Source organism: Lithobates pipiens, unplaced genomic scaffold (assembly GCF_037356315.1).
Source record: "Lithobates pipiens isolate NorthernLeopardFrog02 unplaced genomic scaffold, aLitPip1_a1.2 Scaffold_44, whole genome shotgun sequence".
In the NCBI taxonomy this organism is placed as follows: domain Eukaryota; kingdom Metazoa; phylum Chordata; class Amphibia; order Anura; family Ranidae; genus Lithobates; species Lithobates pipiens.
The window spans coordinates 1,881,169-1,906,510 of NW_027507870.1; the positions used below are offsets into that span (position 1 = coordinate 1,881,169).

General features: G+C 46.6%; 1 protein-coding gene across 1 annotated transcript in view; it reads left to right on the forward strand.

Moving 5' to 3' along the window:
* Positions 1-12,574: 12,574 nt before the first annotated feature.
* LOC143956877 (receptor-type tyrosine-protein phosphatase epsilon-like) overlaps positions 12,575-25,342 on the forward strand; it is an 83,008-nt gene continuing 70,240 nt past the window's right edge. Inside the window, exons 1-3 of the mRNA XM_077467042.1 lie at positions 12,575-12,765; positions 14,800-14,881; positions 22,046-22,301. Of these exons, the coding sequence (XP_077323168.1) occupies positions 12,576-12,765; positions 14,800-14,881; positions 22,046-22,301 (528 nt within the window). The 5' untranslated portion in view covers position 12,575. The remainder of the gene's footprint in view (positions 12,766-14,799; positions 14,882-22,045; positions 22,302-25,342) is intronic.

The following is a 25,342-nucleotide window of genomic DNA, read 5'->3' on the forward strand; positions in this document are numbered from 1 at the left end:
CTTCCCTACCACGCGCCGCCCCTATTTTTGCAACAAAATTGTCAAGGACTGCCGTCAGGGTGCCCATGTTCACAGCGCCATCCGCAGGTGACCCGGTTGCAATAGCCTGGATTGCAGGGGAAGAAACACCAGTTTCTGAAGCCATGCTGACCCTACCCTGCCTGCTACCTGCAAGGGGACTTAGGACAGTGAAGGTCCCACCCTCCTGCTGCCACCACGTGGGGAGGGGGGTACTTAGCGCCAGACTCACCACCCTGGGGCATTCTGTGAAAACCGCTAGCAGTGCCTGTAGTCCCTAAGGAGGTTCCCAGTTGCGTGGAGAAAACTGTGTCTGCACAGTTGGCGGTGAAACGTTCTGCAGAGTCCTCTTCAGCGTTCAGCAAAGAGCCATCCAGCGTCCTGTACACACAGTGGACACAGGAAACAGCACGTGAGAGCACATGTAATGCTGCCACAAGAAAAATGCAGTGAAAAGAGCGCTCGGGCTTCAAGAAAATGGCCGCCAATGTAACTAATAGGAGATCCTAAAGAAGATGGCTTCTGAGGCTCACAAGGGGAATACAGTCATTCCCACATCCACCCCCCAGACCGGGACCAGGACCAACGCCAGCCGCACAGAGCCCCCACAAGTGAGAAACCCAGCGAACCCACACACACACACCGCCCGCAGCACATGCAGCCACCCCCTCAGAGGGGGGAATGAGGGGAGATAGGGACATGGGAGAGAAGATAAGGAGGTGAGGTGGCCCCCGAATCGACCCCCCAGGGAATGCCCAGCTGCTCCCCCCACCGAAGCAGGGAGGGCCGTACTTATCAGTCCTGAAGAGCTGGGAGACATTCCATCACAGACCTACTCCTGTGCAGTTACAGGGTAGCTGCTGGCCCAGTATACTGTGATCCAGACAGCAGTAGCCCGGTCATATGTATACCCCGGAGCATTGAAGCTCACCGAACATCTCTGGAGCTGAGGCATGTCGTGGCCTGCCGAGCCTTAGCTGCGGCCTGCACACGCTCGATGGCCGGACTGAGGAGACTACAAGGATATCATTAACCAGCCTGTCACCCAGCCGGCAGTTGATAGAAGATCCCAGGATCCTCCATCTTGCGCAAAAAAAACATCAAACCTGCATCAAAAGAATGGAGCACGAGGGCCCACAGGGTTCCTAGGTCCTTCTCCTTACTAGGCAAAATAAAAACTGAGTCTGCTGGGAGCAGCAGGGAGGGTTGCTTAGCACAGGGTCTGACCCTGGGGGTGGGACTAAAAGTTCTGTGTATTGTGTAACAATTTTGCCTAGTTCTCCTAATGGCAGGCTAAACAACCCATTTAGTTACAGAGAGGAGCTGTGTAGGTCGGTGAATATAACAGAAATCTATTTTTAAGCTTTTTGGAAAACATAGGGAAGGTTTATCACCCCTGTATATTTTTTTTTGCCATCCGTCTTTTTTCATCTCACTTCCTGTTGTCTCCTTCCAGTTGCAAGTAGGAGACATTTGTAAGTTGGATGTTTGAAAGTAGGGGCCTGCTCTATATGCTCGGCAGAAATGGCAGAACAAGGTGTTGGTGTTGCCACAACACTGTAAGCCCTCAAAGTGACTCTTGCTGGAGCGCTGGAGTGCCCTGCTGTGAATGATTATATCAAGAATTGTAATTACTGTACATGCCATTGTTGAACAGTGGTAGAAAAATTGGACCTTTGGTGGTTGTGGTGTTGGTGCTGGTGCCACAACACTATAAGTCCTCACAGTTACTCTCGGTGGGCGCAGGAATGGGCCCAGCTGTGAAATATTATATCAAGAATTGTAATTACATGCCCCTGTTAAACAGGGGCTGAAAAATTGGGACTTAGGCACTGCTTGCTGGTGCCACGATGCTGCAACCTCTCTCATATACTCTAGTTGGAGTGCAGGAATGAGCCCTGCTGCAAAGCATTGCATCAAAAATTGTATTACATGCCCTTGTTAAACAGGGGCTGAAATATTGGGCCTTAGGCACTGGTGCTGGTGCCACGACACCGCAACATCTCCCATATACTCTAGTTGGAGTGCAGGAATGAGCCCTGCTGCAAAGTATTGCATCAACAATTGTATTACATGCCCCTGTTTAACAGGGGCTGAAAAATTGGGCCTTAGGCGCTGGTGCCATGACACTGCAACCTCTCCCATATACTCTGGTTGGAGTGCAGGAATGAGCCCTGCTGCAAAGCATTGCATCAAAAATTGTATTACATGCCCCTGTTAAGCAGGGGCTGAAAAATTGGGCTGGTGGCGTCACCCAGAACCAAAAATGTTCTTCCAAGCTATCAGCAGGATCATTGAGGAGGAAAAGGATAGTCAGTCAACATAACAGGACAGTCACTCAGCATCAGCATAGGCAGTCTTGAAGGGATGTGACATTTAAAAAAAAAATATTCGGTTACATCAGCTTCAGGTGTTTGGTAGCTGGTGATGATCCAAGACTGATTCATCTTTATGAAGGTGAGTCGATCAACTGAGTCAGTGGACAGGCGCAACCTGTGATCGGTTACAAAGCCACCAGCAGCACTGAAGGTGCGTTCCGAAAGAACGCTGGATGCAGCACAGGCCAGTAGCTCAATTGCATACTGTGCAAGCTCTGACCAGTGATCCATCCTCAAGACCCAGTAAGCCAGAGGATTTTCGGTGGGAAAGGTGTCCAAGTCTGACCTTGCCCCTAGCTATTCCTGCACCATGTAAATCAGACGCTGACGATGGTTGCTAGAACCGATCATACCTTGGGGCTGCGGACTAAAAAATTGTCTGAATGCATCGGTCAGACGGCCACCTTCTCCACCGCTCCTTCTGTGACTGACCGAAGCCTCAGCAACATGTTGTCCAGGACCAGGAGATTGTAACCTCCCAGTCTCTGGGAACGAGTTGCACAGACCTTTCTGCAAGGCCTCCCGGAGAGGTCTCATCCTCTGCTCCCTCTGCGATGGCAAGATAAGGTCCGCAACCTTACCTTTGTACCGTGGATCAAGGAGATTGGCCAGCCAGTAATGGTCCCTCTCCTTGATCCAAAGAATACGAGGATCCTTACCCAGGCTTTGCAGGATCAGGGAGGCCATGCAGCTTAGGTTAGCTGAGGCATTTGGTCCGGAGTCCTCTGGGTCACTAAGGACAACATGATCTGCAGCCACCTCCTCCCAGCCACGTACAAGTCCACGTGTTTCTTGGGACTGTAAATCATCCCTACAAGACTGCTGCTGCTGATGCTGAGTAGGGATGAGCCGAAAACCCCCAGGTTCGGTTCGCACCAGAACTTTCGAACGGACATCGCGTTCGTAACGAACGTTAGAACCCCATTGAAGTCTATGGGACTCGAACGTTCGAAATGGAAAGTGCTAATTTTAACGGCTAATATGCAAGATACTGTCCTAAAAAGGGTTTGGGGACCTGACTCCTGCCTCAGGGGACATGGGTCAATGCAAAAAAAGTTTTAAAAATGGCCGTTTTGGCGGGAGCACTGATTTTAATGACGATTAAAGTGAAAAAAAAAAGTGAAATATTCCTTTAAATATGGTGCCTGGGGGGTGTCTGTAGTATGCCTGTGACGTGCCACGTGTTTCCCATGTTTAGAACAGTCCCTGCACAAAATGACATTAAACGGAAATAACACCATTTAAAACTGCTTGCGGTTTTAATGTTATATCTGGTTCCTGCAATATGGTTGAAAATCATTCAGAAAAATGGCATGGGTAGCCCTCCCTGCCCATTACCAGCCTATTTGGGTCTTGTACGCATATTAAGGGGAACCCCGTACCCATATTAAAAAAAGGAAATGCGTGTGGCCCCCAGGCCCTATATACTCAGAACAGCAGTATACAGGCGGTGCAAACAAGACAGGGACTGTGTAGGTTTGTTGTGTTAAGTTGAATCTGTTTGTAATTTTCAACTGGTACATTTTTAAAGTGTAGCTCCAGTCAAAAAAACTATTTTTAAGCTTTTTGGAAAACATAGGGAAGGGTTATCACCCCTGTATAATTTGTTTTGTCGTCCATCTTTTTTTCATCTCACTTGCTGCTGTCTGATGTTTGTAAGTTGGATGTTTGAAAGTAGGGGCCTGCCCTATATGCTCTGCAGAAATGGCGGAACAAGGTGTTGGTTTTGCCACAACATTGTAAGCCCTCAAAGTGACTCTTGGTGGGCGCTGGAGCGCCCTGCTGTGAACGATTATATCAAGAATTGTAATTACATGCCATTGTTGAACAGCGGTAGAAAAATTGACCTTTGGTGGTTGTGGTGCTGGTGCCACAACACTATAAGTCCTCACCGTTACTCTGGGTGGGCACAGGAAGGGGCCCTCCTGTGAAATATTATATCAAGAATTGTAATTACATGTCCCTGTTAAACAGGGGCAGAAAAATTGGGCCTTAGGCACTGGTGCCATCACACTGCAACCTCTGCCATATACTCTAGTTTTATTGCAGGAATTAGCCCTGCTGCAAAGCATTGCATCAAAAATTGTACTTAAACGCCCCTGTTAATCAGGGGCAGAAAAATTGGGCCTTAGGCACTGGTGCTGGTGCCACCACACTCCAACCTCTGCCATATATTCTAGTTTTATTGCAGGAATTAGCCCTGCTGCAAAGCATTGCATCAAAAATTGTAATTAAACGCCCCTGTTAAACAGGGGCAGAAAAATTGGGCTGCTGGCATCACCCAGAACCAAAAATGTTCTTCCAACATATCAGCGCAGGAGGAAGAGGATAGACAATCAACATAACAGGACAGTCACTCAGCATCAGCATAGGCAGTCTTGAAGGGATGTGGTATTTCAAAAAAAATTATTCGGTTACATCAGCTTCAGGTGCTTGGTAGCTGTGGGTGATCCAAGACTGATTCATCTTGATGAAGGTCAGTCGATCAACTGATTCGGTGGACAGGCGCACCCTGTGATCGGTAACAAAGCCACCAGCAGCACTGAAGGTGCGTTCCGAAAGAACGCTGGATGCAGGACAGGCCAGTAGCTCAATTGCATACTGTGCGAGCTCTGGCCAGTGATACATCCTCAAGACCCAGTAAGCTAGAGGATTTTCGGTGGGAAAGGTGTCCAAGTCTGACCTTGCCCCTAGGTATTCCTGCACCATGTAAATTAGACGCTGGCGATGGGTGCTGGAACCAATCATACCTTGGGGCTGCGGACTAAAAAATTGTCTGAAAGCATCAGTCAGACGGCCACCTTCTCCACCGCTCCTTCTGACTGATGCCTCAGCAACACGTTGTCCAGGACCAGGAGTTTGTAACCTCCCAGTCTCTGGGAACGCATTGCACAGAGCTTTCTGCAAGGCCTCCCGGAGATGTCTCATCCTCTGCTCCCTCTGCGATGGCAAGATAAGGTCGGCAACCTTACCCTTGTACCGTGGATCAAGGAGAGTGGCCAGCCAGTAATGGTCCCTCTCCTTGATCCGAAGAATACGAGGATCCTTCCGCAGGCTTTGCAGGATCAGGGAGGCCATGCAGCGTAGGTTAGCTGAGGCATTCGGTCCGGAGTCCTCTGGGTCACTAAGGACAACATGATCCGCAGCTACCTCCTCCCAGCCACGTACAAGTCCACGTGTTTCTTGGGACTGTAAATCATCTCTATAAGACTGCTGCTGCTGATGCTGAGTGCCAGCCTCCACCTCCATGCTGACACAATCATCCTCCTCCTCCTCTTCCTCCTCCTCACCCTCTTCCTGTGTGATGGGTGGCACAGCAGGAACACTGTCTGGATAAAGGGGGCCTTGAGAGGCAAGGAAGTCCTCCTCTTCCTGCCTCTGTTCTGCCTCAAGTGCCCTGTCCATTATTCCACACAGCGTATGCTCCAAGAGGTGGACAAGAGGTACAGTGTCACTGATGCATGCACTGTCACTGCTCACCATCCTTGTGGCCTCCTCAAACGGTGACAGGACAGTGCATGCATCCCTGATCATGCCCCACTGGCGTGGTGAGAAAAAACCAAGCTCCCCTGACCCTGTCCTGGTGCCGTAGTCGCACAGGTACTCATTGATGGCCCTCTGCTGCGTGTGCAGCCGCTGCAGCATGGCCAATGTTGAGTTCCATCTGGTGGGCATGTCACATATAAGGCGGTTCTTGGGCAGGTTCAACTCCTTTTGGAGCTCAGCCAGCCGAGCACAGGCATTAAATGATCGGCGGAAATGCACACAGACTTTCCTGGCCTGCTTCAGGACATCATGTAAGCCGGGGTACCTGCCCAAGAACCGCTGCACCACCAGGTTAAGGACGTGAGCTACACAGGGCACATGGGTCAGTTGTCCCTGTCGGAGGGCGGAGAGGAGGTTGGTGCCATTGTCGCAAACCACCATTACTGGCTTAAGCTGGCGTGGCGTCAACCACCTCTCGGCCTGCCCCTGCAGAGCTGACAAAACATCCGCCCCAGTGTGGCTCCTGTCCCCCAAACAAACCAGCGCAAGCACGGCATGGCATTGTTTTGCCTGCGTACTTGCGTAGCCCCTGCAATGCCTACGGAGCACCGCTGGTTCTGAGGACAGAGCACTGGAAGAGGCCATGGAGGAAGAAGAAGAGGAGGGGGTGGAGGAGAGAGGTGTGTCACAACCAATAGTAGCATTTTGGAGGCGTGGTGGCGGAACAACCTCCAACACTACTGCACCTTGTCCTGCATCCTTCCCAGCAGCCAGAAGAGTGACCCAATGGGCCGTGAAAGACAGGTAACGTCCCTGTCCATGCCTGCTGGACCATGAGTCAGCGGTAATATGCACCTTACCGCTGACCGCCCTGTCCAGCGAGGCAAGGACATTGCCTTCCACATGCCGGTAGAGAGCCGGAATCGCCTTCTGTGAGAAACAGTGGCGTTTGGGGACCTGCCACTGAGGAACTGCACATTGTACAAACTCACGGAAGGGGGCCGAGTCTACCAACTGAAAAGGCAGCAGTTGAAGTGCTAGCAATTTAGCCAAGCTAGCATTCAACCGCTGGGCATGTGGATGGCTGGGAGTAAATTTCTTCCGCCGGTCCAGCAGCTGGGGCAGGGACATTTGCCTGCTATAATCGGATGTGGATGTACCACTAGCAGAGTTCCCGGAAACACTTGGCTGTGACACACCTAATTCTACACCTTCATTCCTCTCAGAGCAGGTTTCAGAGAGGACTGAAGGTCTAGTGAGGTTGGAGATGCCAGCTGATGAGGAGCAAGGAGAGGTCCGCTTTGTTCTTTGGTGTGGGTCTTTGAGGTACGCTTGCCAACGAGCTGCATGGCAGGTCAACATATGTCTGGTCAAGCATGTGGTGCCCAAGCGGCTGATGTTTTGGCCACGTGAGATACGCTTGAGACATATGTTGCAAATAGCAGCGGTGCGATCTGATGCACTCGTCTCAAAAAAGGCCCACACCAAAGAACTTTTAGAATAACACGCAGAGGAAGCGCTTTGCGCAGGCGGAGCTCTGCGGTGTGATTCAGTCGGTGTGCTGCCCCTAAGCTGGCCCCCGGAGGGTATCCTGCCTCGTTGGACATGTGCCTCCTCCTCCTCCTCCTCCTCCTCCTCCTCCCTCCTTCCAGGCACCCACGTGGAGTCAGTGCCCTCATCATCCTCTCCCTCTTCATCGCTGGAGCAAACCTGGCAGTATGCTGCAGCTTGTGGAACATGACTGCCAGATTGCTGTGCTTCTTGAGCATCCTCTCTCTCTGCGCTCACGCTACTGCCTTCCTCTAGCTGAGTGTCATCATCAGAGCCCACCAAACACTGGGCATCCTCCTGGAGCATGTACCCAACACTGTGCTCAAAGAGTTCAGGAGACTCCTCAGGAGGACGTGGTGGGTCTAGGGAAGGAGTCACTGATGATGACATTGAGAGGAGGGAAGACGATGCGTTGGCAGCTGCTTTGCTACTACCCTGAGACTGGGTGAGAGAGGATGAGGAGGATGAAGAGGGCTTGGTCATCCACTCTACCAAGTCGTTGGCATGTTGCGGTTCAACATGTCCAGCTGCAGAAAAGAAGGACAAGCATGTCCCATGGCCACGTGCTGATGACAATGCACCGCGTCCATGACCAGCACTGTTGTCTCTAGACACAGAGCCTGCTTGCCCTCTTTTATCGGCTCGCGCCTGTCTGCCTCTCCTTGCTGGCCTTCCAGACATGGTAATGGCCTGAAGGGAGTTGGGTAAAACAGTAGTTGGATAGTTTATATTGTGCTGGAGGCACACAACACCCACTAACTCCTGCAGATGCCTTTTTTATAGAACAGCAGAGTTAAAGGGGTATATACAGATGTATACTGTGCTGTGCTGGAAGCACACACAACTTCCAATAACTCCTGCAGATGACAATTGGGCCCAAATAGAGAACAGCTATGTAGGTGGATTATAGCGGTATGTACTGGGTACAGAGCACGCAGACAGCACGCACTATCTCCTGACACTACTGACTGCAAGCGCTATTATTAAAGATGGACCACTAGCTATATAGGTGAGGTGAATATCACGGTGTATACTGCGGTCAGGGCACGCAGACAATAACCAGAAAACACCAGAGATAAAGGGGTATATACAGATGTATACTGTGGTGTGCTGGAAGCACACACAACTTCCAATAACTCCTGCAGATGGCAATTGGGCTCAAATAGAGAAGAGCTATGTAGGTGGATATAGTGGTATGTACTGGGTACAGAGCACGCAGACAGCACGCACTATCTCCTAACACTACTGACAGCAAGCTCTATTATTAAAGCTAGATCACTAGCTATATAGGTGAGGTGAATATAGTGGTGTATACTGCGGTCAGGGCACAGACAGTAACCACTACACAAGAGCAAGATAGGAAATCAGCCAAAAACGATTGGTGTGTAACTGTGTTGAAGGTACACAGAACACCCACTGCTTCAGATGCTAACTAACACACTACACAAGGCCGCCTCAAAGGCGGGCCTTATATAGTGTGGGGCGTGCACTACACAGCCTGAGCTATGATTGGCCACAGGCAGGATGCCTGTGGCCAACCATGGCTCTCCTCGCTGCTGGCGCTGCGATTGGCCAAGCATGCGGGGTCACAGTGCATGCTTGGCCAATCATGAGCCAGCAATGCACTGCGCCAAACGTTCGGAATTCGGTGAATGCCCGAACGACCAATCTTCGAGTCGAACTTACGTTCGACTCGAACACGAAGCTCATCCCTAATGCTGAGTGCCAGGCTCCACCTCCATGCTGACACAAGCCTCATCCTCCTCCTCCTCATCCTCTTCCTGTGTGATGGGTGGCACAGCAGGAACACTGTCTGGGTAAAGGGGGCCTTGAGAGGCAAGGAAGTCCTCCTCTTCCTGCCTCTGTTCTGCCTCAAGTGCCCTGTCCATTATTCCATGCACTGTATGCTCCAACAGGTGGACAAGAGGTACAGTGACACTGATGCATGCACTGTCACTGCTCACCATCCTCGTGGCCTCCTCAAATGGTGATAGGACATAGCATGCATCCCTGATCATGCCCCACTGGCGTGGTGAAAAAAAAACGAGCTCCCCTGACCCTGTCCTGGTGCTGTAGTCACACAGGTACTCATTGATGGCCCTCTGCTGCGTGTGCAGCCGCTGCAGCATGGCCAATGTTGAGTTCCACCTGGTGGGCATGTCACATATAAGGCGGTTCTTGGACAGGTTCAACTCCCTTTGGAGCTTAGCCAGCCGAGCACAGGCATTAAATGATCGGCGGAAATGCACATAGACTTTCCTGGCCTGCCTCAGGACATCCTGTAAGCCCGGGTATCTGCCCAAGAACCGCTGCACCACCAGGTTAAGGACGTGAGCTACACAGGGCACATGGGTCAGTTGTCCCTGACGTGGCGTCAACCACCTCTCGGCCTGCCCCTGCAGAGCTGACAAAATATCTGCCCCAGTGTGGCTCCCATCCCCCAAACAAACTAACGCAAGCACGGCATGGTATCTTTTTGCCTGCGTACTTGCGTAGCCCCTGCAACACCTACGGAGCACCGCTGGTTCCAAGGACATGGCACTGGAAGAGGCCATGGAGGAAGAAGAAGAGGAGGGGGTGGAGGAGAGAGGTGTGTCACAACCAATAGTAGCATTTTGGAGGCGTGGTGGCGGAACAACCTCCAACACTACTGCACCTTGTCCTGCATCCTTCCCAGCTGCCAGAAGAGTGACCCAATGGGTTGTGAAAGACAGGTAACGTCCCTGTCCATGCCTGCTGGACCATGAGTCAGCGGTAATATGCACCTTACCGCTGACCGCCCTGTCCAGCGAGGCAAGGACATTGCCTTCCACATGCCGGTAGAGAGCCAGAATCGCCTTCCGTGAGAAAAAGTGGTGTTTGGGGACTTGCCACTGAGGAACTGCACATTGCACAAACTCACGGAAGGGGGCCGAGTCTACCAACTGAAAAGCAGCAGTTGAAGTGCTAGCAATTTAGCCAAGCTAGCATTCAACCGCTGGGCATGTGGATGGCAGTGAGTGAACTTCTTTTGACGATCCAGCAGCTGGGGCAGGGACATTTGCCTGCTATAATCGGACGTCGGTGTACTGCTAGCAGAGTGTACGGAAGCACTTGGCTGTGACACACCTAATTCTACACCTTCATTCCTCTCAGTGCAGGTTTCAGGGAGGACAGAAGGTCTAGTGGGGTTGGAGATGCCAGCTGATGAGGAGCAAGGAGAGGTCCGCTTTGTTCTTTGGTTGGGTCTTTAAGGTGCGCATGCAAAGGAGCTGGATGGCAGGTCAACATATGTCTGGTCAAGCATGTGGTGCCCAAGCAGCTGATGTTTTGGCCACGCAAGATACGCTTGAGACATATGTTGCAAATAGTCTCCATGTCTCCAGTTAGTCCATACCTTCTGTTGAAAACTCCTGCCGTTTACAGAGCTCAGTAGCTCAAACTGAAATTTCACATTCAAGTGCACTGCAGCCTCATCTCTTGAAGGGTCCTTCTGAGCTTTCAGTCAGGGATAGAGTGTCTGAAATACAATAGCTGGGGCACTGCTCTCCCATTGGATCAGTGAAGGAGAACCTTGGCACCCCAGATGTTTTGGAACTACATTTCCCATGATGCTCAACTACACTGCAGAGTGCATGAGCATCATGGGAAATGTAGTTCCAAAACATCTGGGGTGGCAAGGCTTGCCTTTACTGCTTTAGATCAATCTTTTTTTATCATGGAGGAGCCTTTTAATGTGATACTAAACCTGCAATGTTTAACTGCCATTATCCATCTATTTATGTAAAACATATAAAGATAGCGCCAATGTATTTAATTTATTATAAAAAAAAATCTAAACAGCTTATTTAATCATTGCTGTTCAGAGGTCACATGACATTTCCCAGGTCTTTCACTTCCTTCCCAGCAGAGGGAAGGGTTTCTACTACTGTGCCTGAACAGAGCTGATTGGTGCTGTACCAGTCACATGACACAAATCTTTGTTTCAAAGCAAATGTTTGTCATTTTTATTGCAATAACATGGTGTAGGCGGAGTTTAAGTTGACTGAAAATAGCTTTCACTTTGTTCACACTGTAAAGATATCTGGAGGAACTTCTGCCAATCACAGACTGTGTCATACCCCTCCAGCCTGCATCTATGGTGTGTATGTGCTAGGGCTAACAGAGAGGTGAAGCCTCCATCAATCACCATTTTAATTCCTGTCCTCATAGTGTTTAGAAAAGAGAGGGCATGGAGGAGGATAGAGGAAAGGGAGTATCATTTACCACTGTGTTTATGCCCAGATCGGTACTCTATAGTCATGTGGGCTGCACAGATAAGAAAAAGGAGAAAATAAACCACTTAGAAAGGAACTGCAACTGGAGCATGCTCAATAGATGACAACAGCCGGTCTACATAATCCCAGGCTGCAGTGGGGACACAGTGAAAGAGGAAGGGACAGTGAACAGTAAGATCAACCAGGTTTTTTGCAATTTGCAGAAAATGAATCCTCTAGTAGCAAAGTGAGTATATATGTAATATAGTAGATATTCACAGTTTATAATGATGATGATGATACAGTTTATAATGATTTGGGTTTAATGACACTTTAAGTAATGTTTAGGTCTCGGGGAACCCCTACTATAAATGGTTTTGTATACATTTATTGTTACTCTAGCTACCCCATATTGGTGGTTACTGAGAGATGGTTCCATTATACTGGTGGTCATTGGAAAGAATTCATGGTACAGTGGTGGTCAGTAAATATTGTAGAATGCCCCCATTTTAATACAGCTATCATGATCAATGGTTTCAGTGGTTACTTCCCTTGAAAAATAACAGAAGAAGTTCCGCTAGTCCCATACTGCTGGTTCTGGTACAATTGGGTGAGAGTTTAATCCACCACCGCTAAAGGAGCCTCTACCAACCTATGGAAGATCCCTGATTCAGAAAGACTGCTTAGGATTAACCATAAAACGAAATCCTGTGTCATGGATGCATCCTGTATTACATGTTACCAACATTAAACAATTTTAAAAATATACAAACTTAAAAATTGGCCTTAAATCATTACAGATTTCCTTTTGGGTTACTAAAGAAAAACATTGACTTATTTATTGTGTTTGTTACATGGTGATAAACTGGGTCACATGAGATATAACCCATGAAATAATTCCTTGTAGATGAATATCTCAGCCTGGAGGGATTACAATGTGTCCTTTGCTGTGGATGAATCTCTCCAGTTTCCACCCAATGTGACAGAATATAAAATCCCCCTCCAGTATGGGACCAACTACACCATCACCCTCCGAGGATTCACATCAGCCGGAGCCGGGGGGGTCACAACCCAGAACATTGAAAATGATATTGGAGGTGAGTTTGTGGGCAGGTGGTGGTGAATGTTCATCGTGACTGTAAGCTCAGTAGGTTCTTGGTCTATGCAAGGCAGTGTGGATGGGGTCATTCATCTTGAACATAGGGTACTTTTGCTGTGTCATGCTCATCGATGCCTCGGGAGCACTTTCAGGGTAAGTCAACTTTAAGGCGGTCCTCAAACTTAGAGATGGGCCATACACCGTGTACATAGAGTGAATAAACTGGATTCCAGGTAACCTTCTGGTCCCGTATCATTGAACCCCTTAACTATAACTGTTGGCATCTAGAAGGGACATGCTCAGCCCTTGTCCACTCTGTACATCCAGTATATCTCTGTCTCCTTACTTCCAGTGACATTGTGGAGTACAGTCATGCACATAGTGCAGACCTCATGCATGCACTTTGTACTTCTTGCTCTCCCATACCTAGTGACGAGGTCAAGGGCCTCCATGATGCTGATCTGCTGGCTTTGGGAGAAATACTGCTGGGCAGGGAGCCCAAAGCAGTGACCCCCTCACTACCAGAGGACACCCCGCCTAGCACAGGTACCACGCTTCAGGATAGGTTGCTTGTACTGGCTACTAGTCTCCCTTTGCTCTTGGCAACTACTTGCTTCTTCTCCGTACCATGTTAACTCTTGAAAAGACTTCATAACCCAATCTGCTTTAATTGACCCAAAACTTCAGATGTCTATGTGTAGCGTGACAGCTACTTCCATACACCCCTTTAGAATAACTTCAGACTAGGTAGGACAGCGTTTAAAAGACTTAAATAGGCACGGAGTCTTTTGCTAACTGGCTAACTCTAACTATGACAGGTGGAGATTCAGTTGCAGGTGAGCAGGGTGGAAGCTTAACCCCTTATCCAGCGGGGGAGTCCATCCCTGGTAAGATGGGGCTGGTAGGCCAGAGGATTTCAGCTAGGGGTTCCTGCAGGATGGTGGCTCCGGTGTCATCAGAAACCTCCCGCGAAACAGGTAGTCTGTGAGGGTCGATATCTCTGGCTTCTTTAAGCTCAGGCAGCTACTGGAACATAAAAGCTCCATATTGATGGCAGCGAGCCTGCGGGGAGAGTAGAGTCAGGCGCCTCCTGCAAAACAGGCATATAATGTTCCTGTGTGGCAATGGGCAAGCCCTACGGCAAGTTGGTATTGGACTCCAATGTTAGATGTGACCGGTACTTTCTTCCAGGGTAGCTGTTGGTCTGACATAGTGACTTGTGGAAATGCACATGGTGGGTCTAAGCGTCCTTCTGGAGCCGGTTGCTATATACTCCCACTGTCAGTATCTCCACCCCAGTGAGGGTACCTCTTGCAGGGGCCAATCAGGAAGCAGGCAAGTTCTAATTAACTACTGTAACTATTGCCATGGTCTCTTTAGTGGGGGGGCTTCAGGTGTACAAAGAAGGTGTAGCCCCACGTTGGGAGCCAAGTATGTGGGCTGGTGGTGTTGAATGTTCCTCGTGACTGTAAGCCCACCAGGTTCTTGGGCCACGCCAGGCGGTGTGGATGGGGTCACTCGCCCTGCACATGGGATAACTTTGCTGCGTTGTGTTCATAAATGCCTTGGGATAAGGCAGGGACCATTTTCAGGGGAAGTCAACCTTAAAGCAGTCCAACTTATAGATGGGCCACTACACTATGTATATTGAGTGAATAAACTTGATTTCAGCTAAGTTTACGGTCCCATATCAATGCACATGTTGTCTGTAACTGTTTGATATTTAGGAGGGACATGCTGAGCCCTTGCCCACTCCATCCATCCAGCGTACCTCTGTCACCTCACTCCCACTGACTGAATGCAGGGATGTAAATAGACGTCTCTCAATTTAGACCCGATTGCAGCACTATTAATACATTTAATTAGGTAATTGATCATTTCAAATATTTTATATCATTTACGAAGTTTGACCCAAGTCTGACCTAATTATTCAGTGTTCAATTTCCATATCCACCCCTGGGCAGACAGGTTTTACTGACACACAGCACATCAGCTCTATTTCCTAAATAGATTCCTGAATTTTCCTTTTCAGATCCTCCACGTCACATGGAAAAGACAATGCATGTTGACACTTTGCAGCTCCACCCGGTTCTCAATCTGAACGGACCAATCAGGTGAAAAACTACTTACTAGACATGTGCAGAGTAAAATATTTCGTTTCGGAATTTCGTTTTCGTCCGAAAAATTAATTTATTTAGTTACTCCCGAAATTCGTTTTTATTTATTTTGTTTTTCATTCAAAAATTGCATTCATCTGAAAATCCACATGAATTACGGTCGAATCTGTCTTTGAAGGCTTATGGTGTCTGTCGAATGTATAAAGAAGATTCGGCGGAGTATATAGCATACTTCGTGTGAACTTTAGAACCCTATTAAAGTCTATGGGAGAAATCTAAAGTGCTAATTTTAAAGGCTAATTTGCAAGTTACTGTCCTAAAAAGTGTTTGGGGACCCGGGTCCTGCCCCAGGGGACATGTATCAATGCAAAAAAAAGGTTTTTCGGGAGCAGTGATTTTAATAATGATTAAAGTGAAACAATAAAAGTGTAATATTCCTTTAAATTTCGTAGGGGGGGGGGGGGTGTCTATAGTATGCCTGTGAAGGGGCGCATGTTTCTGGTGCTTAGAACTGTCCCTGCACAAAGTGTCATTTATGCAGAAAAAAAGTCCTTTAAAATCACTCGCAGCTATTATGAATTGTCGGCTCCGTAATACAGAGAAAACTCATTGAAAGTCATTGATAAAAAAAATAAAAAAAAAATAAAAAATCATGGGGGTCCCCCAAATTCAATTACCAGGCCCTTCAGGTCTGGTATGGATATTAAGGGGAACCCCACGTCAAATAAAAAAAAAAATGTGGGGGTCCCCCTAAAAATCCATACCAGACCCTTTATCCGAGCACGCAACCTGGCAGGCCACAGGAAAAGAGGGGGGGACGAGAGAGCGCCCCCCTCCTTCCTGAGCCGTACCAGGCCACATGCCCTCAACATTGGGAGGATGCTTTGGGGGTCTGTGACCCCTCAAAGCACCTTGTCCCCATGTTGATGAGGACAAGGGCCTCATCCCCACAACCCTGGCCGGTGGTTGTGGGGGTCTGCGGGCGGGGGGCTTATCAGAATCTGGAAGCCCCCTTTAACAAGGGGACCCCCAGATCCTGGCCCCCCCCTGTTTGAAATGGTAAGGGGGTACAAAAGTATTTCACAAAGAAAATGGAAAAAATAGTTAAATAAGACAAACACACTTTTGAAAAATTCCTTTATTAAAAATAAAAAAAAATAATATAAAGATTCCAGCGGTGGTAATCCACTCTTGCTATCAGGCGACGGACGATCATCTCTCTGGGGTCCAGCGATGGCTCATCTGAATCAGCGCAGCAAATCCATCCATCTTCTGTCTCCACGGAGAAGACACTGCGGGGATTCCGGCGGCCTGACGTTTGTTATATGCGGAGGGCGGGGCCACCCGTCACCTGACCCCGCCCCCCTCTGACGCAAGGGGAAACCCGGGCTTCCCCGTGACGTGTGGGTGACCCCGCGCCCCCTCTGATGTAACGGAAACCTGCCTGTGTTACAGCAGAGGGGTGCGGGGTCACCCATACGTCACGGGGAACCCCGGGTTTCCCCTTGCGTCAGAGGGGGGCGGGGTCACCCATACGTCACGGGGAACCCCGGGTTTCCCCTTGCGTCAGAGGGGGGCGGGGTCAGGTGACGGGTGGCCCCGCCCTCTGCATATAACAAACGTCAGGCCGCCAGAATCCCTGCAGTGTCTCCTCCATGGAGACAGAAGTTGGATGGATTCACTGCGCTGATTCAGATCCCGGAGAGATGATCGTCTGTCGCTGGATAGCAAGAGTGGATTACCACAGCTGGAATCTTTTTTTTTTATTTTTTTTTATTTTTAATAAAGGAATTTTTCAAAAGTGTGTTTGTTTTATTTAACTATTTTTTACACTTTCTTTGTGAAATGGTAGGGGTACTTTTGTACCCCCTTACCATTTCAAACGGGGGGGGGGGCCGGGATCTGGGGGTCCCCTTGTTAAAGGGGGCTTCCAGATTCTGATAAGCCCCCTGCCCGCAGACCCCCACAACCACCGGCCAGGGTTGTGGGGATGAGGCCCTTATCCTCATCAACATGGGGACAAGGTGCTTTGAGGGGTCACAGACCCCCAAAGCATCCTCCCAATGTTGAGGGCATGTGGCCTGGTACGGTTCAGGAAGGAGGGGGGCCGCTCTCTCGTCCCCCCCTCTTTTCCTGCGGCCTGCCAGGTTGCGTGCTCGGATAAAGGGTCTGGTATGGATATTTAGGGGGAACCCCACATCAAATTTTTTTTTTAATTTGAGGCAGGGTTCCCCTTAATATCCATACCAGACCTGAAGGGCCTGGTAATTGAATTTGGGGGACCCCCATGCTTTTTTATTTATTTATTTATTTTTTTATTTTTTTATCAATGACTTTCAATGAGTGTTCTCTTTATTACGGAGCCGACAATTCATAATAGCTGCAAGTGATTTTAAAGGACTTTTTTTGCTGCATAAATGACACTTTGTGCAGGGACAGTTCTAAGCACCAGAAACATGCGCCCCTTCACAGGCATACTATAGACACCCCCCCCTCCCCTACGAAATTTAAAGGAATATTACACTTTTATTGTTTCACTTTAATCGTTATTAAAATCACTGCTCCCGAAAAAACTTTAGTTTTTAAAACTTTTTTTTGCATTGATACATGTCCCTTGGGGCAGGACCCGGGTCCCCAAACACTTTTTAGGACAGTAACTTGCAGAATCTTTTCTCTCTGTCAAATCTTTTTTCTCTGTCGAATATTTTCTCTATATAATCTTGGACTAATAGAGGTAAGGTTAGGCACATTCGACCACAGGTTCTATAGACACAGATTGTTATTGTCAGAGTCACATCGAATCTCCTTTTCTATATCGAACTGTTGCAACAAGGAAAATGAAAATAAAGCATTTATTTATGTCGGATCTTTCGTTTTTCGGATTCTGTGCTTTCGTTATCGTTTGTCAAAACGAAAACAAAAATAGCTGAAATTCGGACAAAAATGCATTCGGACGAAAACGAATGCACATGTCTACTACTTACCATTGCTTAATGTGTTCCTGTAACTACAGAGTCAAAAGGGTCAAATAAGCCCAACCTGTAAAAGTTGATCTATACTTATATTTCTGATGACCCATGTATTGAAACTGTTGCTTTGCTGCTCCCCATCCATTGGAGGTATTCGATACAACACAAGTACATAACCTCTTCTTGTGTGAGGCACTAAAATAAAATGTGACCGGGATGAGTTATTACATCTATTCCCCAGTCAATCAGCAGTGACGTGATTTATATAAAGTAACAAGGATAATGTGGATAATTTGGTGCTCAGAAACGATCATGTACCTCTTGTTGGAGGAGAGACAATAAGAGGGCTTCTTTTACACCTCTGATCCAGACATCACTGGAGTGCAGCACAGGCAAAAGAGGGCAAAGTATGGCAAAGGTGCCATAAGTTCAGTCCACAGAAGCTTCCTTCTGGAGGTAGACTTGGCTCTGAGGGCTTATGCAGAATGAAAAAGGATTCCTTGGGATCAGGTAGACTGGAAGTCATCTGGCCAGGACACTGGAACTCAGAACAAGCTGAAAGCAAAGTCTGGACTGGCGGTGGCTGGTAACCAATGAGGCAGACAACAGGCAGGGTAGCTGGTGGAGTCATGATCAGGAGGCAAGCAAAGGTCACACCAGAAGATCAGCAGAGACAAGCTATGGTCAGGATCCAGGCAAGGTGGACCCGGGAATCAGTAGAGACAAGCCATGGTCAGGAACTAGTCATGGTCAAACTAGGAATCAACAAAGACAAGCCATGGTCAAGAAATAGCAATAGCTGGTGGCAAAGTAGAGATAAGTCCAAAGACAGGCCGGGTCAGCAACCAGATTCAGGAAAAGGTTCAGGAGTCAGGTCATGGGGTAACAGCTGAAGACCTTTCACAACTTCCTAACTCAGCTCTGTTCCCTAAATAGACCAAGATCAGAATTAGACATGTATATGTGCATATACCCATGTGGAATTACCTTATGAATTAGCATTCCCATGTAAATTAGCTTTCTTACATAAATTAGCATCCTCGCACAAATGTGCATGCACACCTAACTGACAATGATCTTTGTTCTGCACATTGGCACAAGCACACACCTTCTCCGATGCCATCAGTCTCACGTTACCAGCAAGTCACTCTGTTGAGGAAGCTCCAGAGTCCTGTGAGGAGGGGTTTAGTCAGTTCTGTCTGTCTTTTAGGTTGGTCAACCCATAGTGAGTTTGTCATTAATGGGTTGGATGAGTCTCTGACAATCCAGCTAAGTTCTGGAAAGGTCTATCCTTCAGTACTCCCTTTGGGAAGAGGAAGACTCCATCTTTCCCTTTGTCCACTCCTAAGCAAGAAATGGTTCTGGAGAGTAGGCCGAGTGCCTGAGCCCCAGGGTTGTAGCAAGTGCTTCAAGGGTACTGTCCTGCTATGTAGGCTGAGTGTTTGAAGACCATGTGGGCCTAGACCTTGTTATCACAGAATCAAAATTGAAACAGAGACACACATGAACCTTCTGTTTTGTGGCTGCATTGCTCTGGTGGATGAAGAGGCTTTGGGATGCTGAGGGCCACTCAGTGACTGCTAGCCGTCAAAGCCCCTTTTGATCCTAATAGATATTCTATCTTCACTTGTCCTACCTCAAGTTCATATTTTTTTTTTTTTTACAAATACTTTATTAATATAAATCAGAACAGTTACAAAGAACATATGACATGCACATATGACAGGTTACATAACTCAACCTTAAATTCCAAGCCAACAGTAGGATTTATCATTACTACCCTAGGTAACAATTAGTAAGCAAAACCGGCAATAATAATGAGCCAAATTGTTCAACAGGATTCTGTGTCCATGTATAAGTTAGGAGATCAACAGGAGGATCATCTGACCCATGAGTATTTGAATAAGGAACCCACCAAGTCCCTAAGTGGCATCTGTTGTTTAACCCCTTTGTATGTGGTCATAGATGAGTTACCAGGGCATGCTCTCGCATGGCCAGAGGGAACGTGGTCTAGGTAGGTTCACAGTGGCGTGGGATGTAGGGAGAAGGAGCCAATCTGGAATTTAGAGAGGGTCACTTAAGTACATGGGGAGTGTTGATCTCATTAGGATCTTAAACCGTTCGTAGAGTGCGCAGGTTACAATTGTATGGCGCATGGTGTATGGTGTACTAATGTCGCAAAGGTGAGTATCATAGGGTGCGAGGTCTTGAGATGTAGATCAATGTGGAGTATGATTGAAAGAAATAAATCCGAATATAGAGAAAGAAGACAGGGGGGTTGTGGAGGGAGTAGGGGGATGTAGAGGGGTGGGAAGGGGGGGTGAATAGGGTATGGTCTTGCAAGGGGGAGATCATAAAGGGGAAGGGGTCTCTGGCTTACCCCCATCATAGAGTAAAGGAGGGGTGTGGCAATACTTAGGGACCGAGCGCTCCTCTAGGTGTGAGTTGCCATATGTGACAAATAGTCCTGTGAGGTCTGGAAGTGAGTCCAGCAGGCCCACTTTTTATTGTATTTGGCTGGGGTGTCTCGGGAAATGTTAATAAGCTTCTCCATTTCCACAACTTTTTGAATTCTGAGAAACCATTCTTTGATGGTAGGGACTCGGGTGGATTGCCAATGAATAGGTATGCACTGCTTAGCCGCTCAAGTTCATATTAAAGAGTCGAAATATCATCTTAAAGCTGGACCTGCACTTCTTCCATTAAAGTGTAAGAATGATATAACCTGGGAAAGGTATTCCTATAAGAGAATACCCCTTGCCAGCCCAAGGCCCTTCTAGGTAGAGGCATTAAAGATTCAAAACATGGTGAATTGTGCATTGTGGTGTTTTGGCAGTGTGTTCAGAAATAAATGGGCTTCCTTAACACAATGCAACTTAATGTGTGAAATAACAAATGTTAACGTGCCTGCAGAAAGGTACCAGAACTCATTGGACAGGTCTCTAGATGGCCATACAGTCACACCTGGTGGAATGGTGGAAGCAATGGAGATGCTGAGTACTTTGTACTTTTGTGTCCCTCGGAATCTCCTCCTATTCTTGCTTCAGTCTTTTGTCTATAAAAAAAAAGTATTAATTGTTTCATTCTAAGGGAAAAAGACCTTATTATACAAATATTATACAAATATTATACAAGGCCTTATTTAAGGTGCATATAAGAGCCCCAAGTCTTTTAGGATCCTAACAACCCCCCTGCTCTGAACCAACAATGGAGAACCTGTCTATTTACCTGTTTGTCCCCTAAATTCTGCAATGTTTGAAAAAACGATCCTGAAATACGATGCAATTAGAGTTTATCAGAATGTCTTTATCTGAATAAATAATTCATATAAAGCACAGCAGAGATGACATGCATTATATTTCATAACTGAGATTATTCCGATATTTTCTGCCTCCAGATCTTATTAGGCTTGTGCAATTCGTTTCGTAACAAATCGAAATTCGGCCGAATTTTGCATCTTTCGGACATTCGGATGCATCCAAATGTCCGAATAAAAAAATAACAAATTACAACGAATACGAAAGAAATATAATGAATGAATTCGAATGAATTCGACACGATTCGAAATTATTTCAACTGCATTCGAAATAATTTCAACATGATTCGACATTATTTCAACCACATTCGAAAATATTTTGTGTTCCGAATTTAGGGCCATGTATCTCGGGGTCACTTGGTGCTAGACACTTCAAATTTATATGTTGTAGTTCTAGTACTATTGTGTTTGCATACCAAATTTGGGGTTTCTAGCTATAAGTGACCCCGAGATATGTGGCCCCAAAATCCGGGCTCGCAAAATGTTATTAGTTATTAGAGCAGAGAATGACATTTTGCGACCCGATTTTGGGGCCACATATCTCGGGGTCACTTATAGCTAGAAACCCCAAATTTGGTATGCAAACACAATAGTACTAGCACTATAACATATCCAAATTTGGAGTTTCTAGCACCAAGTGACCCTGAGATACATGGCCCTAAAGTCGGGTCACAAAATTTCGAATCATGTTGAAATCATTTCGAATTTGGTTGAAATATTTTCGAATGTGGCCGATTTTTCTTATTCGGTAGAAAACTAAACGAAATACGAAAACGAATTTAAGGAAGTTAACGAATATAACTAAACGAAATTAAGGAATTAACGAATTAAAACGAAACGAAACTAAACGAATTTTTTCCTTTTGCACATGTCTAGATCTTATGACATAATTGTCTTTGGCGGTCAGAAAGGCAATTCAACAGAGGAGTGTTTGAATTTCGAAAACACCCCGTACAACTCCAGCTGGTCTCCGATCCGTTATACCGCGGCTGTCCTTCCTGCAGAGACCCTCACTGGACCCAGAACCTTCACCCTGGGGGATAACCACCATTATAATGGGTTCCACAATGCTCCTCTTATCCCCAACCACAACTACACCGCCTACATTCGGGTCACCAGCCGCTGGAAACACGTATGTCTATACTGAGGTCTTCGTGGTGTGTGAGTGCCATGAATGAGGTCTGATAGTCTCTGTTTTCTGGAGTTTGTGGTGGAAATGATAATTACAGACTCTCGGCATGAATAAGAATCCCAAGTACAAGTCAATTACAATAGCTAACGGGATTGGCTATTCATGGTTTCTAGAGAAATATATCTCAGACAGTGAGTTCTGTTTCGTTAGAGAAGACGAGGTCTTGGCTTCCTAGAGCACTGGGAGGTGGTAGTCTTGGAGCCTGACTGCTTTCTCTTGGAGCGTTCCCAGGCTTGGTGCGCCCGGGGTAAATGTATTTTTCCTCATTTGCTAAAAATTTGCTGGTCATAGAACTTTAACCTTTGAACATGACAAAGGTCAGGATGAACATTGAGGAGCATATTTTGGGCAGAGAGGACAATTGATTTGCAAGGGCTGTGAAGGAAGCCAGCAACATCAAACTGATATAACCATCAATGAACAGAGGTGGGGACTTTTAACAGCATCTTTCTTCCACATATAATGCAATTTTTTTTTTTTTTGAAAAACAAATTTTGTTGTATATTTGGGTAAACATCTCATACATAGCGAACGTTAGAAGCATCTCATAATCAAAGACTTTCGTAGCAGATGGAAAATAGGAAATCAGTCCTTTCGTAGTTCAGCTGATAACCTCAAAACCATCACATTTGAATTGCATATTTGCAAATACATAATGTTTAAACCTGAGGTTGAAGGTCTTAAACTTAGGAAAGTTATAACAACTTATCTCAAAAATGGAGAGCTGAGAAGCTTGTAGAACATCTTGAATATAGAAAAGGAAAGAGGTCGAGGGAATGAGAGGTATATGGGAATGACAGTTTCTCCTACCAGGGGTAAAAGCGTGCATATTGTTATTCTCTGAGGGAACATTTGTGTAATGCCCCGTACACGCGGTTGGGTTTTCCAACGGAAAATGTTCGATAGGAGCTTATCGTCTGAAATTCCGACCGTGTGTGGGCTCCATCGGACATTTTCAATTGGAATTTCCATCGCACAAAATTTGAGATCTGGTTCTCAAATTTTCCGACAACAAAATCCGTTGTCGGAAATTCCAATCATGTGTGGACAATTCTGATGCACAAAGTACCACGCATGCTTGGAATCAAGCAAAAGAGCCGCACTGGCTATTGAACTTCATTTTTCTTGGCTCGTCGTACTACACCGCGTTCTTGACGTTCGCAATTTCCGACCAACTTTGACCGTGTGTATGCAAGACCAGTTTGAGCCAACATACGTTGGAAATAAATCCATGGATTTTGTTGTCGGAATGTCCAATCAATGTCCGATCGTGTGTACGGGGCATTAGGGCGGTTGTAAAAATGCTACCCAGACAACAAAAATTCACACCTCGACCATGTGGATTGAAGTATTAACACCTATGCAGACCATTTGACACCAAGGATGGGATTATGGACCTAGAACGGGGCGTTTCCACAACTTTCACACCTCCCATCATGCTTTTGGTCACGATAAGAAAGAATGAGGTAGAGAGGCGGCACAGCGACGTGACATTCTCCACCTCATATAATCAGAGAATGTCTTCTATCCACTGAGAAACATTTCATTTGTGTGTAAGCACCTGAAACCCCAAATTCAAACTCAACTTTTTTATTTTTTATAAACGGAGTATTAAAGGGAGATTTCCCTTCATTTCCTGTCCATGTGGCAGACAGAGCTACAATAGAATAAACACCTCCTTTATGGAGACACAGAGAGCATGTAACCACATGCCGACCAGCGGCCGCAATTGTATTGTAGCAGAATGGCACAGCTTGGCAAAAAACGATGTTATGCAACCTTGCTTCGCCCTGTGGCCACTAGGGGGCGCGCACCCCCCCCCCGAGACTATGCGAGTGCCTGTCGATCACGATCACCCCAGGGCTCCATCGCGATCGCCGCTGACACACGGAGAACCGGGATCTGTGTGTGTGTAAACACACAGTTTCCAATTCTCTTAGCCCCTGTACACACGGTCGGAGATTTCCACAACCGGATTTTGTCCGTCGGATCTTGTCCGAAACTGTTGCATACACACGGTCGGACAAAGTTGGTGAAAAATCCGATCTTTCAGAACGTGATGACGTAATTTCGTTACGATGGGACTACATTCAGGCTAGTAGCCAATAGCTTTGATGTAGGAATTTGATCTGAGCATGCGTGGCACTTGGTCCGATCAAAATTCTCTACACATGATCGGATTAGGTCCGATCGGCCCAGTTGGTCGGGAAATATTTCCAACATGTTGGAAAATTGGGTTCGACGGATATTCCGACAGAATCAGTCCGATGCATACCACACACAGTCGGATTATCCGACGACACGGTCCGATAGGACACATTCCGACGGATTCTCCGACCATGTGTACAAGGGCTTAGGGGAGAACAGACAGATCGTCTGTTCATACAGAGTATGAACAGCGATCTGTCATCTCCCCTCCCCCCTTCAGTTAGAACACGCACTAGGGAACACATTAACCCCTCAATCGCCCCCTAGTGGTCAACCCCTTCACTGCCAGTGACATTTTTTACAGTAATCAATGTATTTGTATAGCACTGATCACTGTATTAATACCAATGGTCCCAAAAATGTGTCAAAATTGTCCGATGTGTCCGCCATAATGTCGCAGTCACAATAAAAATCACACATCTCCACCATTACTAGTAAAAAAAGAAATTAATATAAAATATATAATATAATATATTATAATATAATATAATAAAACTACCATAAATCTATCCCCTATTTTGTAGGGGATAGCTTTTGCGCAAACCAATTATTATTATATCAATATTATATTCTATATTATTATATCAATATTATATTCTATATTATTATATCAATATTATTATCAATATTAATATTATTTTGCGATTTTTATTACCAAAAATATGTAGAAGAATACATATCGGCCTAAACTGAGGAAAAAAAATTTTTTTATATATTTTTTAGGGATATTTATTATAGCAAAAAGTAAAAAATAACGAAATAATTATTTTTTT